This window comes from Rattus rattus, chromosome 4 (assembly GCF_011064425.1).
Source record: "Rattus rattus isolate New Zealand chromosome 4, Rrattus_CSIRO_v1, whole genome shotgun sequence".
Classification (NCBI taxonomy): domain Eukaryota; kingdom Metazoa; phylum Chordata; class Mammalia; order Rodentia; family Muridae; genus Rattus; species Rattus rattus.
This window is the reverse complement of record NC_046157.1, coordinates 180,051,324-180,065,587: the sequence shown is the minus strand read 5'-3', so window position 1 is coordinate 180,065,587 and position 14,264 is coordinate 180,051,324. Positions and strand designations below refer to the sequence as shown.

The following is a 14,264-nucleotide window of genomic DNA, read 5'->3' as shown; positions in this document are numbered from 1 at the left end:
GGAACTGTGTAGAGGGATAGAAGAAAAGAGCTCAAATGAGAGTGGACGTTATGTTTTAGAATGCTTCCTTGAGGACTTTGTTCATAGGCAAAGTAAGATTCTGAGATTTCAGTAGCCTTGTTAAGAGCTGGAAGAGAGAAGCTCCCTGTAGCAAGACAAATGGGTTCAGTGGCGTCCTTCAAGTGGAAATGCTGAAGCCATAAAGCTCAAAGACATTAGTTAGGAGTGAGACCCACAATGCTTTGCCGCTGTGCTTTGGACAGTGGCAATTCCATCAATAGAAAGAAGGGACCTAAGAAGAGATGGTGTATTTAGGGAGTTGAAATGTCATCTCCTTGCAAGCTCAGTTTGAAAATGTAGGATTCATGCTCACAGTAGGAGGACAGCACTGACCCTGTGCTGTCTCAGGCTCCCCAGGCTGGAAAAATCTTATGTAGATGTTCTGTTTATCACAAGCAGGAATAGCAGACTCTCTCAGGGAAGCACAACACAGCGTATTATTTACAAGGTTGTTCAGGAAGGCTTCTCTAAGAGTTGACTTGAGTGCTCTTCCTTGTAAGCAACCTGAACTCTGGGCTGCAGTGGTGATTTTCTCCTGTTTGCTACATGGGAATATGGATGGTATTGTTCCTTCATATTTACCCTCTGTTACTATACATTTATGTAAACTTTCCTACAACAAGGGCTTGAGGCTGATTCCCATTCAGAAGGCTGGGTTTCCTATTGAAGAAGCATTTTGTCCTGTGTGATATCTTACTGTCCAGGACAGTGGTTCAAACCTTCCTAATGTTGCAACCCTTTAATACAGTTCATATTGTGGTAACCTCCAGCCATAAATTACTTTTGTTACTACTTCATAACTGCTATTGTTATGGCTTGTAATGTAATCTGATATGCAACATATCTGATATGTGATCTCTGTGAAAAGATCATTCAACCCCCGAAGTGGTCTCTAACCATAGGCTGAGTGTCACTGGTCTAGGAGGAGGAAGAAGAGGAGGAAGAGGAGGAAAAGGAAGAGGAGGAGGAAGAGGAAGAGGATGAGGATGATGAGGAGGATAGAGGTTTCTCAAAGGGTATACAAGAAAAGCAAAGCTAGTAAACTTGAACTATTCTGATTTAACAGTATACTTCTTATACAATAGCCTAAAAAGACAAAAACAAACTGTCTGATACCCAAATTCCCTTTCCCATGCCAAGTAGATTGTTTCAACTAGAAAAAAAATCTGAAACAAAACCATTGTTATGATTCGATGTCTTTGTTCCCTGACAAACTATGTTCATGCATTGCATCAGCCTCCTAGGTCATAGGTTAAGGGTATCTGGTACTGAGGACTAGATGAGGTCCTGAGGATGGGGGCCTCCATGGTGGTATCAGTGGCTTGAACAGAAGAGGAAGAGAGACTGTAGCTATGCCTCTCAATGGCGGACCCAATCATGGTATGGTCCAATGAGAACCATGCTGTGCTGTGTGGTCACATCTCACCCTTTCCATAATAGTGAGCCAAATAACTTCTAGTTTTGTTTAAAGCCTTCCAATTTTCATAGTTACTCAGCCGGTGGTGCTCAGTTATAGCAGTAGAAGACACACTAAGGCACACACCAACACTGATACCTCTTACCTCTGAATTTCAAGCTCCTTACTGTCCTTGTGTTAATCTTCTGTATTTGTGTGCACACACACATATGAGAGATCTGGAATTTCAGATTTTAGTAACAAACTTAGTACATGCATTGAAACCAAAGTATAACATAAATGATTTAAACATTAAAGGTATTGGATCTACGTTTACGGCATGGGTCAGTGAGTAAACTTCATGGACACAGTGTTCTAGGGGTTTAGTCTTTTGCTATGTATTGTAATGCTAAATATTGGTCTCCAAGGCCTGGTTGCCCACAGGGACAAGAGAATCCGCATGTCCAATGTGACCTTGTTCCTTAATTTTAGAACTATTGGATGAATAAAGATGCCAACAGCCTATAGGTGGGTAGAAGAAAGACAAGCTGGGGGTGGGAGGGTTGGCCCCAGGCTTGGGGTTGGAGAGAGCAGGCCACCAGGGAGAAAGAGAGAGTAGAAGGTGGAGAGAGGGGTAGGTAAGTGAGTCACAAAAACAGCCAGGAGGGCTGGCTGTTTGGAGTTAAGAGCAGCCCAGACAGAGCATGGCAAGTTACAACTGGGGGTTATTGATAAGGAAGTGAACATAACAGCTTAGAGGGTAGATATCCGCCCAGTTCTAGTGCATCTAAGGCTTGCTATAAATATAAAAGTTGTGTGTCTTTTATCTGGGAGCTGCATAAGCATACTTAGTCAGGATAGAAGCCCCCGACTGAGATTAAATATCCACTACAACACAGTCTGATTGTAATGGGGGTGCTCTTTTTACATGGTTACCTGTGCCTCAACACAGGGTGTAGGTATTGCATTGAGGGAATGCCAGCCAAGAGAGAGGCAAGGCCTGGAGATTTTAAGACTCTTTATAAGTGGATGCCTTCCTTGCTCACTGGAGAGTGGGGAGCATTCTTGACCAGCTCTGACCCTGGGAACATGGAGTTCTCACAGAGAACCCTATTCTGAGTCCCTTTTCCGTGCACATCTCTCTACTATCCTGATTCTGTTTACATAGCTCAGTATAGTCTGTCGAGGGTGCAAAGCCAGGATGCAGTTATATGAAGAGGGCTCAGGCACGCAGTGGAAGGTGCAGGTACAAGTCAGGTACTTGTCCCAGCAAAGCTGAAGCCAGGCCTGGGAGGTCACCTATTTTTGCTCCTGACATCTGCCAGCTAACACCTCCTGTATTTCTGATTCTTTGGCCATTTGGTTCTCTCTTCCTTTACCCCAGGCCAAGCCTGAGGCAGAACGTTCTTAAATTCCTTCTTCCGAGGGCAGATGTCTTTTCCTTGTGCTTCTGCGTTAGAATTTACCTCAGTGAGCCTATGACAGCACCTTGAATGCAGTCTTCACCTTCACTATCCGTGTCGAGTGACTCTTTCCCCTGAGCTGCTTATACTCACTGGACTTCACTCCCCCTCCTGTAGACAGTGATTTTAGGGAGGCATTCACCCCACCCAACTCTATCTTTCCTTCACTCAGGCTCAGATCTTTACTTTTACTATACTTGAGAATTAACCTTGGACGAATCACTTTGTCTCAGCAAGACTTGGATTTAGTATCTAAAAGTATCTAAATCACATATCAACAGTTGTGGCCAAAATGAAAGCATGTGTGTAAAAACTTTTGCACAAGTATAAATATCTGGGCTGGGGAGGTGCCAGGGGTTAAGAACTTTTGCTACTCTTCCAGAGGACATGAGTTCAGTTCCCAGCACCCACATCAGGTAACTGACGACTGTTCTAACTCCAGAGCCAGGGGATCAGACACCCTGTTCTGGCCTCTGCTGGCATTTGCACGTATATACGTATAATTTAAAAATCTTTAAAAAGATGTAAAATGTCTTCTCTGTGTTCTAATCTGTTCATTCAAGCTCTCTGTAAAGAGCCTGGACACCTTTTCGCATCCATTAAACACACATTTGCTTCTCCTCTGTGACCGAGGTCATTTCACAGCCATTCAATCTATGCAAGTTTCCTTCTGAGATAGACTTTTAAAAGAGTAACCATATAGTAAGGTACAGGACAGGGTACAGACCACAGCATTCAACAGACTGATGCCATCCGAAGGTGGGCTTTCCTATCCTACATTTTGGAGCTTGGCTTGGTGATCAGAGACTGAAGCAGCAGGCAGTTCTCTATACTAGCTACTTCTTCTGTTCAGTCAGCTTGGGTTTAAAAGAGCTCTGCCTACAAGCAAGCGATAATTTATTTATAAGGAAGAATGATGCTCCCACTTTTAACATTTCCCAACTTATTATTCTCGAATGTGAGAAGGGAGCTGGAAAGACTGGGGACAGTAAGAGAAGGTATTACTGTCGCAGGGGATATAAATTTACAACATTGTGTGTCTGGTTGTCTGATTCTGCCCTCCCTGTGATAGTATGGGGTGCTTGCTAGTTTATATCGCAATTATATTCTGGGGGGAGGTAGGAGAGGAATGGGAAAGAATTTGGGGGAAAACAGAACAGAAGAGCAGAGTCATTTCGAGAGCGCAGGACAAAGATGGGCGATGTATGTTGCTATGCTCTTAAATATGGCTCATGTATTTGGTTAAAAAAATAGCAATGCTCCCATCTCTTCCACCCTCTTCCTTTTCTGGGAAGAGAAACAACATGAAGAACAGTCGGTGGGTAGGAGGGGCATGTGGAGCGTGTGAGGAACAATCAGGGACACAGCGCGTCTAGAAAGAAAAACGAAACTTCTGCAAAGACCAACGAGTTTTTATGCTCTTGATGTAGCCTCCACTTTAGAACTGATTCAACTTTAGGCATTTCTAAAAGCGATTTTACTTGCCCATATTGTTTCCTTTTGTCTTCAAATAGTGGATAACCATTCCCCCCCAACCCCTTACACTTTATCTCTACATTTTCTTCATTAGTGTCAAGCAGTTCTTCAGGAATCTTTTCATGGAGACGAACAATGACATCCACAGACAACAGGGGTCAATGAGTCCAAGATAAGGGACTCTAATGTATGTCTATCAGTGCTAGGATCTTCTAATGCTGCCTCCTCATCTATCAGTGCTGGGATCTTCTAATGCTGCCTGCTCATCTATCAATGCTGAGATCTGCTAATACTGGCTGCCACAGCCTAGGTGTGCAGCTCTAAGCTCAGCCTAGAGCTCTCATTCATGCTCAAAGTCTGACTTAAAGAGATGTTGAGCCATTAGCCAAAAGGAAAGAGCCACTTAATGTCTCACCATTATTGTCATCCCAATTGGTCTTGGAATCACCTTGGAGCCACACCTATGGGAATATCTGTAAGGATGTTGTGAGAGGAGTTCAAGGGGGGAAGCCACGTCCAGGGTGGTGCCATCTTATGGAATGGGCTCCTATTCTGAACAAAATAGAAATGGGGCCAGCTAAGCACAAACATCCAAAACTCTGCTTTATGGACTGTCCAGTTGAGAGGAATTCTAGCTGCTAGGAACTTGGCCATACCTCTGCATTGGGATGGACTGTACCCCCTCAAACTGTGAGCTAAAACCAGTTATTTCTCCCATGAGTTGCTTTTTGTCACCCATTTGGTCATGACATGAAAAGAGTAATTAATTTATCTTTTAAAAAGTGAAGAGTTAGGAAATAAATGAAGATGAAGAGGATAAGTCACCTGAAATATAGGATTGGACACAAGTCCCCTTGAGATCACAGGTTAGATGCTCTAAACTGCTGAGAGCTTGGCTGATCTCACTGTAAAGGCTGGGTCCTTCTCAATGATTTTAGGAGTTCCCGCCCCCAAGGGGGAATCAACATCATCGTCGTCGTCGTCGCCGTTGTCGTCGTCATCATCATCATCATCATCATCATCATTTTTCTTGAGACAGGATCTCATGATGTAGCCTTGGCTGGCCTCAGACTCTCTACAGAGACCAGACTGGCCTTGAACTCACCTTGATCTACCTGCTTCTGCCCCCTGGCTGTTGGAATTAAAGCCGTGTGCCACTGTACCCAACCCAACTTAGGAATGTTTTAAGTGGCAGTTCACCTAGAATCACTTTGGAACATTCTTTCTATGGTATGCTTGAGTGAAATAAAGTCAAGACTAGCTTGGGCCTGACTCTAACCAACCGTTGTAGCAGTCTATAGTCTAGTTTTAAAACAAACAAAATTATTGTAAAGACCAATGTTCTTCTCCAGAGCTAAACTGTGGGGATGTGTTCTGAAGAAACTCTGGCTCCCAAGCCTCTCCCTGACCTGCCTGAAAATTTATTATTGAATATTCAGAAGTTTCTCTGAAAACATTGTAATTGTCTGGGGACCAAGGCCATTTCGGGTGCATTTTTAGCTGAGCACAGAAGAAGGCACCAGTGATGGGGTCAAGGGTCAGTATGATGGAGAGGAAGAGGAGTAGGATGGAGAGGGGCTTTGAGACAGGCGCTACTAAGGAGCTCTGCAAGCCCCAAGGTGGACTTCATTGCCAAGTCTTCTCATGATTCAGAATGTTCACCTGCCTTAGGCTTTGTGTGACGAAGACTCAGTCCCTGACATTAAGTAGCTGACGCATAAACAAACTCTCTAGATGCTTTTGGAAAATAAGAAGAAAAACAATAGGAAGGGCTGTAGGAGTGATCTCTCTGCTTCTGTGAGAAGAGGGGAGTAGAAAGCCTCAGACAAAAATGTTGTCCCGGTCCCACTCGACTAATTTTAGTTATCTTGGCTCATGGCTATGACTCATCCCTAAAGCTCTGAATTGTTGAGGAGGAAGGAGGGAAAAAAATTGACTTAAATGTCAAAGAAGTAGGAACATAAATATAGTTTTCTTTTTTGGGGACTAGAATTCCAGGATCTGGGTATCTTTATCGCATGCTGGTTGAAAGCTTCCAACTTCTAGAAAAATCATGACTCTAGTCAAAACATCACCAAGGACTTAAGAGGATTGATTCCAAGTCATGAAACTTTTGACTTTTAATTCCTCAACATGGTTAAACTAGATGTCAGTCAATGATTTTATGTGACTAAGCATGATGTAATGTGTAGACTGTGGTAATACTTAGGACTCACGAAACAGGACAGGGAGGAACTCATGCTGACAAACAGACTTAGGAATAATTCTGCAGAACGCCATGGTCACATAGGGAAGAAGTGGTTAAACACTGCTCAGACATTTTCTGGCCGGCCGACGAACAGGGGTCAATACAGAGATGGCTTCATGAAACTCTGTCCTGAGTAATGAAAAATGTTTTTTAATTTGTGGGTAAACTGGTTTTCATTTTGAGTTTCCAATAGTTCGGAGAATAGGAAGAGCCCTTGCCTACTTACACCCTATGTGAGCATTCTACTGAAGTAAAGCGTCCTCCTCCAGGAGTCTCTGACCTGTGGCTCACAGATTACGTGTGCCTCAGGTGAGCGTGGCTCCCAGTCAGAATCATAAACTTACCTAAAGCATTATGGCTTTTTTTGGTGACTCAGTGACACGGTTCTCAAGCACAGACGTAGTAGATGACAGCATGTCACAATGTCACAAAGTTGACACATGTGAGCAGTGACTATCTTGTTGCCCCTTTCTGCTCTTAAAGCTTATATAGAAAAAAAAATGTCTAGATATGGCCCAGGAAGTTAGAGATGGAGTATTATGCAGAAGGCAAAGGAAAATTAATTTCAAGGGATGCGTTTTTGAGAAGCGCTTCCAATGGAATGTCCCCAGTGCAAAACTGCGAACGTTGACTTCAGCCCCTGTCTGGTGCCAGCCTTTCCAGAGCTTTCCAAATGATCCTCACGGCCTTCTCCTGTCTCTTCACTTCATAACCGTGTACTGCTGTGAGCAATCATCGTATTCCATCACCTAAGACCCAGTGTGTCACTCAGCTGATGTGTCCAGCATGTCCAGCATCCTCACAGGATGCTCTGGGCATGTGTGTGTGCCCGGGGTGGCGGGGAGGATGCTAGAAGCTGCCCATCTTTACCTCTTCATTTCAGGTGAGCTTTAGAACTTGAAGGGTTTATGTCATGTCTTAACCTTTGTGTGCCTGCACTTGTCGATTTTGATACTGTGCTTGTGACAATTATCTACAAGATATATTTTAAACATATATATATGTGTGTGTTTAAGCCCTATTATATTATATTATATTATATATTATATATTACATATTAATTGCTTGTGTCTCTGGCTACACAACAGCTTGGCTCACTATTTTACAAAACCAGTCTGCTAGTTGATGTTTTTGAGCATTTTGCAGGTGTGTCAGCATTCAACAGAGATTTATCTTTTTAAACTTCCACAACCGACTTTTATCCTATAGTCCAGGTTATAGGTCGAGTCATATCCCCCAAATAGATATGCTGCCACTTTTATGAATGCTTACAGGAAGAACAGGGTCTTGCAGACTTAATCAAGTTAACATGAGGCTAATGAAGGAGGTCCCCAAGCTACACTTGTTGTCATGAGAGTAATGAGCTAGCTCCATGCGATGTCGGTCAAGGGATGCCAAGTATCGCTGGCTTCAACCAGAATCTGGGAAGACATGAGGAAGGGCCAACCTCCGCAGGTGTGGGCAGCTGTGCAGCCCACACCTCTAACTTCCTGTGCGAGGAAGCAACGAATTGGCTATTTGTGTTAAGATTGGGAGGATATCCCTGAGATCAGCTAACACGCCAAGCAAACTGAGAGAACGGGGGGATGGGAGGTGAGAGAGAATGGCTTCCCTTTGTGGGTTATGAAGCTAATGTAAAATGTTAATCTTCAATTTAAAAGATTTCAGAACAATACCATATGGCCCCTTGAAAAGGATCCAAGAGCAGATTTTCCTGTCCAGTTCTTAATGACCTTGGCTATTTAAATGATTCTTGTAAATACCAGTCAGCTGCCTTTCAATGCACTTGATCAATAATAATCTGACTTGTATTTTTAACCTAATTACCTTGTCCTTTTATGTTTCATTTGCCTTTTAATAGTTCACTCTCTAACCTAATGCAAACCCATAAATAGTATTAGTCACATTCATTTTATAAAGAGAGCACTTTAAAACTACTAATTACGTAAAATATATCCTTTAGACCCAAATGGATCTATATTCCAAGGTTCTGATTTACTCTCTCTCTAAAAAAATATATAATAAAACCCAGGTCTGTTTGAAATAATCAGTGTCAGGGCTGGGTGTGATAGCAATGCCTTTAATCCTAGCATTCAGAAGGCAGAGGCAGACAGATCTCAGGTCCAGCCTGGACTACATAGTTTCCATCAGGCCAGCCAGGGCAACATAGTGAGATCTTGTCTCAAAAAAAAAAAAAAGTGAGTTTTACTTGCTTTCTTTGGAGAAAAAAAGTTGTTTTTCTCCAAATTAGCACAACTGTAAACACTTATACCCACATTTCCCCCAAAATAAACAAACAAAAAATACCTTTAAGGTCTTACAAATTGTAACGTGAACGAATCCAAATTCAAACATGCATATTAAGAAGTATTACCCAGTTTCCCAGCATAGCCTCATTCTATGAAGTTCTCTGGTATAACCATTGCCTTTACATTATATAATTTTCTGAAAATCCAAGTTTTTGAAGGAAGAGTTCACTCCTATATTTAGTGGTTGAAGAAAAAAATGTTCCAAGATGGAATACCGGACCTTTTCGCTGACCAGAACCACCCCCTCCCCCCTTCTTTTCCCCCAAAAGCCATTCTGATTGCTTTTGGTCATGAACAACTTTCCCCTGTCTTTGATGACACTGGCATTGACAAGTCAATCTCGATGTCAAAATCAACAGGCCATTCAGTCATTGCACTGGTGTGACTGTTTTCACTACATCCTGTCATCTGTCAGGTCCTTAGTGCTAACACCAGGGGCGGAGGGAAAGCCCGGCGGAGGGTTACTCACTTGAGGGTGGTGAGCTCTGTAAGGGATGGCTGTGTAGCCTTGAGATAGCTTTCTCTTCTTGCAGCCACCTTAGGAGATGGCTTGGGGCTCGTGTCCGAGTCCCCGCTGTCCTCATCCCCCATGGCTTTGATGTAGCTGCCACTGCGCATCCTCCGGCACGGGATCTCGTCGTCTTTCCCGCGAGGCGTGTACCCTGTCCATTCATCCTGGGGAACCTAGTCAGGTAGAGAACAGACAGTTTTAACTTTCCAGTGGAATTGAGCTTTTAAAAGTTTTTCTTCTCCTCCTCCTCTTTTTTTTTTTTTTTTTTTTTTTTTATAACTAGGATTAGGCAATAGAGAAAAATTATCTAAACCTTAGACATCATTTTTTTTTTAAATTAACGTTTTTACTGTAGCCATTTTGAAAACCATTTTAACGCATGCACATCCACGTTGCAATCTCGGACAAGCACGGAACATCTGGAAGAATGTGAACCCTGGCTCTGGTAACTTACACTTCTCAACGTTCTCGTGCTGTTACCAACTGAGGTAGGAGAACACGATGGAGAAGAAGCCGATTGAATTTTACACCGACCTCTCTCCATCTTGCTTGCTCTATGACTTGGGATAGCTACCAGTCATGTTTTCTGCCTCAAGTTTTGCTGGACCCTGCTCTATATTCCCCACTGTGGACTCCATCAATCAAGGGTGTTCTCTGACTCATCCTGCTTTCTCTAACTTCACATCTGTACCACCCCATGTCTGCTTTCTGTTCTCTCTGACTACCGCTCTGATCCAGCCCCATTGACTGTCCACTCATCCCTTCCTCCTGAGCTCTTAGAGCTCCTTCTGGGAGTTTTCTCAGCTATGTTTTCATAATAGCCGATCGTGTGTTTGCTGGTCTCTCTGGCATGCCACATATCACACAAACACCACACCTACTGACAGTGTCTCCCTGTTTGGCATCCTGCTTGCTCTATGACTCGGGATAGCTACCAGTCATGTTTTCTGCCTCAAGTTTTGCTGGACCCTGCTCTATATTCCCCACTGTGGACTCCACACCAGAGGAGGCTGTCAGTGCGTTGCCTACTTGTGTTTTCCACCACCATTTCTGTGCAGGGAGGGCATTGCACATTCTGTTTTGCATTTGTTACATTGTGACATTCATTTCAATTCCTTTTTATCTACTTCAGCAGGGAGCCAACCTAATTCCTGTTTAGCTTCAGTCTTCTCCCACTGGTGAAAGAAACACATACCCATCACTAGCTTGGTCCGTCAAGGAGTATACAGAGCCCACAAAACATGGTTTATTCAAAGGAGACAAACCAGGCTGAGGCTGTATGTACCACTGACATGCATACAACAGGGAGCAGTAGATAAACAAACATAGGAACACCTCTCAATCGACATGCTTACAGGTCAAAGTGCCGTGCCACAATGGAATACTCACTAAAGAGACCCTAGGAGCATGGTCCTGTCAGCAATGGAAATGGTTGAAGAGTCTTAACCTGGTCAGGTTTACAATGAGAAGATAAAATGAATATATATATATATATATATATATATATATATATATATCCATGCAACATATATGCATACATACACATTCACACATACGTATGTATGTACACATATATGTATGTATGCACACATGCATGTATGTTTCATGTGTGTGTTAGGGTCTCATAGGCAGGCCAGTAACTCACCGGGCCCAACATGACTTGTAACTCAGTCTACTTGGCTTAGTCTATATTCTGGAATTAGAGGTGGTCATCACCACACCCAGTGGTAAAACATTGGCGCCTTATATTCTGGGATTAAATATTTAGACGCTGAGTAGATCCTGCTTGTGGAAAGCGATACAGCCTCTGGACAGTTCTACTGAACAGTCTGGCTGCCACAACTTATTTTATTGGTGTGCCTCTGTGCTTTTATTTTCTGTTCTGCAATTTTTCAAGGAGCACCTGGCGCTCAGAGAGCTGAAGTCACTGGACAAAGGACACGAGAGGATCCCTTGTCCACACTCCAGGCGAAGCTGCTTGTTCAGAAGGATCCCTTGTCCAAACTCCAGGCGAAGCTGCTTGTCCAGGAGTTGTTGGCCAATACAGGACAAACTACCTGGGATTTCTGTTATGTTTCTCTTGACCATTTTTGCCTGATTGTTTTGTTATTGTTGTTTGCTTGTCTTGATATTCCTTTTTCTATGTTTTTTTTTTGAGAGAGAGAAACATACACACACACACACACACACACAGAGAGAGGGGGGGGCACTGAACTTGGTGGGTAGGGCAGAATTTGGAAGGAGCTGGGGAAGGAGAAATCTGATCAAAATATATTGTATAAAAATTTAAAAAACAAAGAATAACACACTCACTGCATGTGAAGAAAAATCTTCAAGACATAAAAGACTGCTCCAGTTGAATTGCAAAAATCAGAACACAATGGGTTCTCATGAGGGATAGTCTGAGAAAATTGTCCATGATTACTCATATCCATATTAGCTACAGACCCCTAAGTATTATCCACTGTAGAAAGTGAAATTACACATTGCCTATCAGAAGCATTGTTCTTTCACCCTTAAGTCACGGACTTCTTTGTGTAGTCAAAATGCTGTCAACTGCTAGCAGCCCCTTTGCAGGGGTGAGGCCTTGTGAGCCTCTGCTCCATCCACGCCGGGATGTCCACTGGCTTGATCTCATGTAGGCATCCAGAGTTCGTGAGTGTGACAGCTTTACCATGTCCGGAAGACACTGTTTATTTCTCAGGAGTCTTCCCCAAGCTCCAGTTCTTATAATCTTTCATTACCCTCTTTCTAGCTGTCCCCTGTGTCATGGGGGAAAGGATTAAAAATATAGATGTCTCATTTAAGGCTGACAGTGCTACAGTCCTGATTCTCTACGTCTGACCGGTTGTGAATCTCTGTGTCAGCTGCCACCTAATGTAAAAAGAAACTTCACTGAGGAAGACTGAGAGTTGAACCCTGAGGAAGAGGGGGCAGAAAGAGTGTAAGCCAGAGGGGGTGGAGGCCGCTTCGAAAACAAGGCCTCTGAATCAACTGGGCAAAGGCCCTATGAGCTCACAGAGTCTTAAGCGGTGGTCTGCTCGGGTCTGCACCAGGTCCCCTGCACATAGGATGTGCAGAGCTCCCGAGTGTGTTAATGAGTCGTCTCTGACTCTTGCGCCTGCTCTAGGGGCTCTCTTCCTTCTGGTCATTTGCCTTGCCCAACTGGGATGTGATGGCTTTTGTCTTATCTTATATTTTATTTTGTTATGTTTTGGTGTTATCTCTTAGAAGACTATTCTTTTTGTTTTAAATGTGAGACGGAAAGGGAGTGGATCCGGATGGGAGCGGATGTGGGGACTGGATGGGAGGAGTGGTGGGAGGGGAGACTGCAATCAGGATCTACTGTGTGAGCAAAGAATCTGTTTTCAATAAAAGAGAAAGAAACCCATAACTTTCGAGTAGACAGTTTGATACTATGTACACTAAGCAAAATAATAGTACTGAGTTCACTCCTGGGGACCGTGAATTCTCTACCCTGGGTTCTTGGCCACGTTTATAATACATGCATGCATTCCTTCCTTTGGACCGGGCTTTACGTTTAAGCAGAGAGCTGATGGCTACCTCCACGATATGCTTGCCACTACTGCACCAGTGGATTTGCCTCACTTGGCTGGTTATTGTGCTCACAGCTGGATAAGCCTTTGATGTCTTTTCTCCTCAAGCAGCCAGACTAGCACTTTGTGGTACTATGAAAGTCAGGCAGCGCCGAGGAAGCCTTGAGGTCGGTACTGGTGCCATTTCTGTGATCTTTCCCTCCAGCCAAAGCCTGTGGTATCTTCAGTAGAACAGTCTTCCTGCCACAACTTCCACATTCTTGTGCTGAGCTGTAGGAGTATAGCCGCTGTCTGACACACGGCCTGTCTTTGATCTACAGGGTTAAGGGGGGATGCTGTTTGCCCCTCATTTTACAACAGAGGGAACTCGGGCTATGGAAGTAGCCCCTGTGATGAAGAGCAACCTATCAGTAGGGCAGCTCCTGGGCCTTAGTACTGGCCAGTATTTGATGGACATTTCCTTCCTGGGCTGTGCTTTGCCACACCTGTCCAATGGTGCAGTCACGGTCCTTGACCGCATCACGGTTCACCGCATACACCGAGTTTGTCATTGGCCAGCCATGCTGTAGCAAGGTGGCCTTTTCACTTTCCCAAGCTAAAAGCCTCAGGATCGGCACAGCTACAAAGGTTTCTCAGAAAGCTATCAACGGCGAGAACTGGCTTCCCTTCAGTTGGTAAGTGACTCACTGCCTAGTTTCAGATCCTCGTCACCAGTTCAGCAATTGTTAAAAGTTAACAACAAGCCGAGGTCACTGGCGACCGGTCTGTCACCTGCCGTTTCTCAACGCTGACGTGGAGTTCCTAAGTGTTGCCTTCTGGAATAGGTTAGAGATGGATGACAAACCGATTGGCTAATGGGCCAATTTCTGTTGGGGTGCTTTGCAAACTTAGCTCAAGGCAGAAACCTGGGTTTCAGGAAAAACAGTCTGTGACTGTTGCTAGGGGAACAGGCTGAGAAGTATTTAATCCGTAGGCCTTTCAATTAATCATTCTTTTCAAATGATAGCGGTGAAAGAATTGTACCAACGCGACTTCCATTAGAGTGCAGCATAAATATTAATACATAATTCATCAACCTAAAGGCAGCATAGAGCATGATTTCATGTAAAAATAACAAAGGAGTTTGTTCTAAAAAAAATATAGATGTACGAAATGTAGACTCCGGAGAAGAAAAACACATCACTGAACTGTTAGTGCTAGGACCAGTGAAATTGGTGTCAGTGAGCACGCATGGGTGTTTGTGT

The 14,264-nt window shown here is 43.7% G+C and overlaps 1 protein-coding gene across 12 annotated transcripts in view; it reads right to left on the bottom strand.

The window, feature by feature from the left end:
• The window catches only part of Dlgap1 (DLG associated protein 1), a 705,387-nt gene that overhangs the window by 226,562 nt on the left and 464,561 nt on the right, over positions 1 to 14,264 (bottom strand). For all 12 annotated transcript variants that reach the window (XM_032901733.1, XM_032901736.1, XM_032901735.1 and 9 more), the window contains one exon: positions 9,422 to 9,636. In XM_032901733.1, the coding sequence (XP_032757624.1) occupies positions 9,422 to 9,636 (215 nt within the window). The remainder of the gene's footprint in view (positions 1 to 9,421; positions 9,637 to 14,264) is intronic.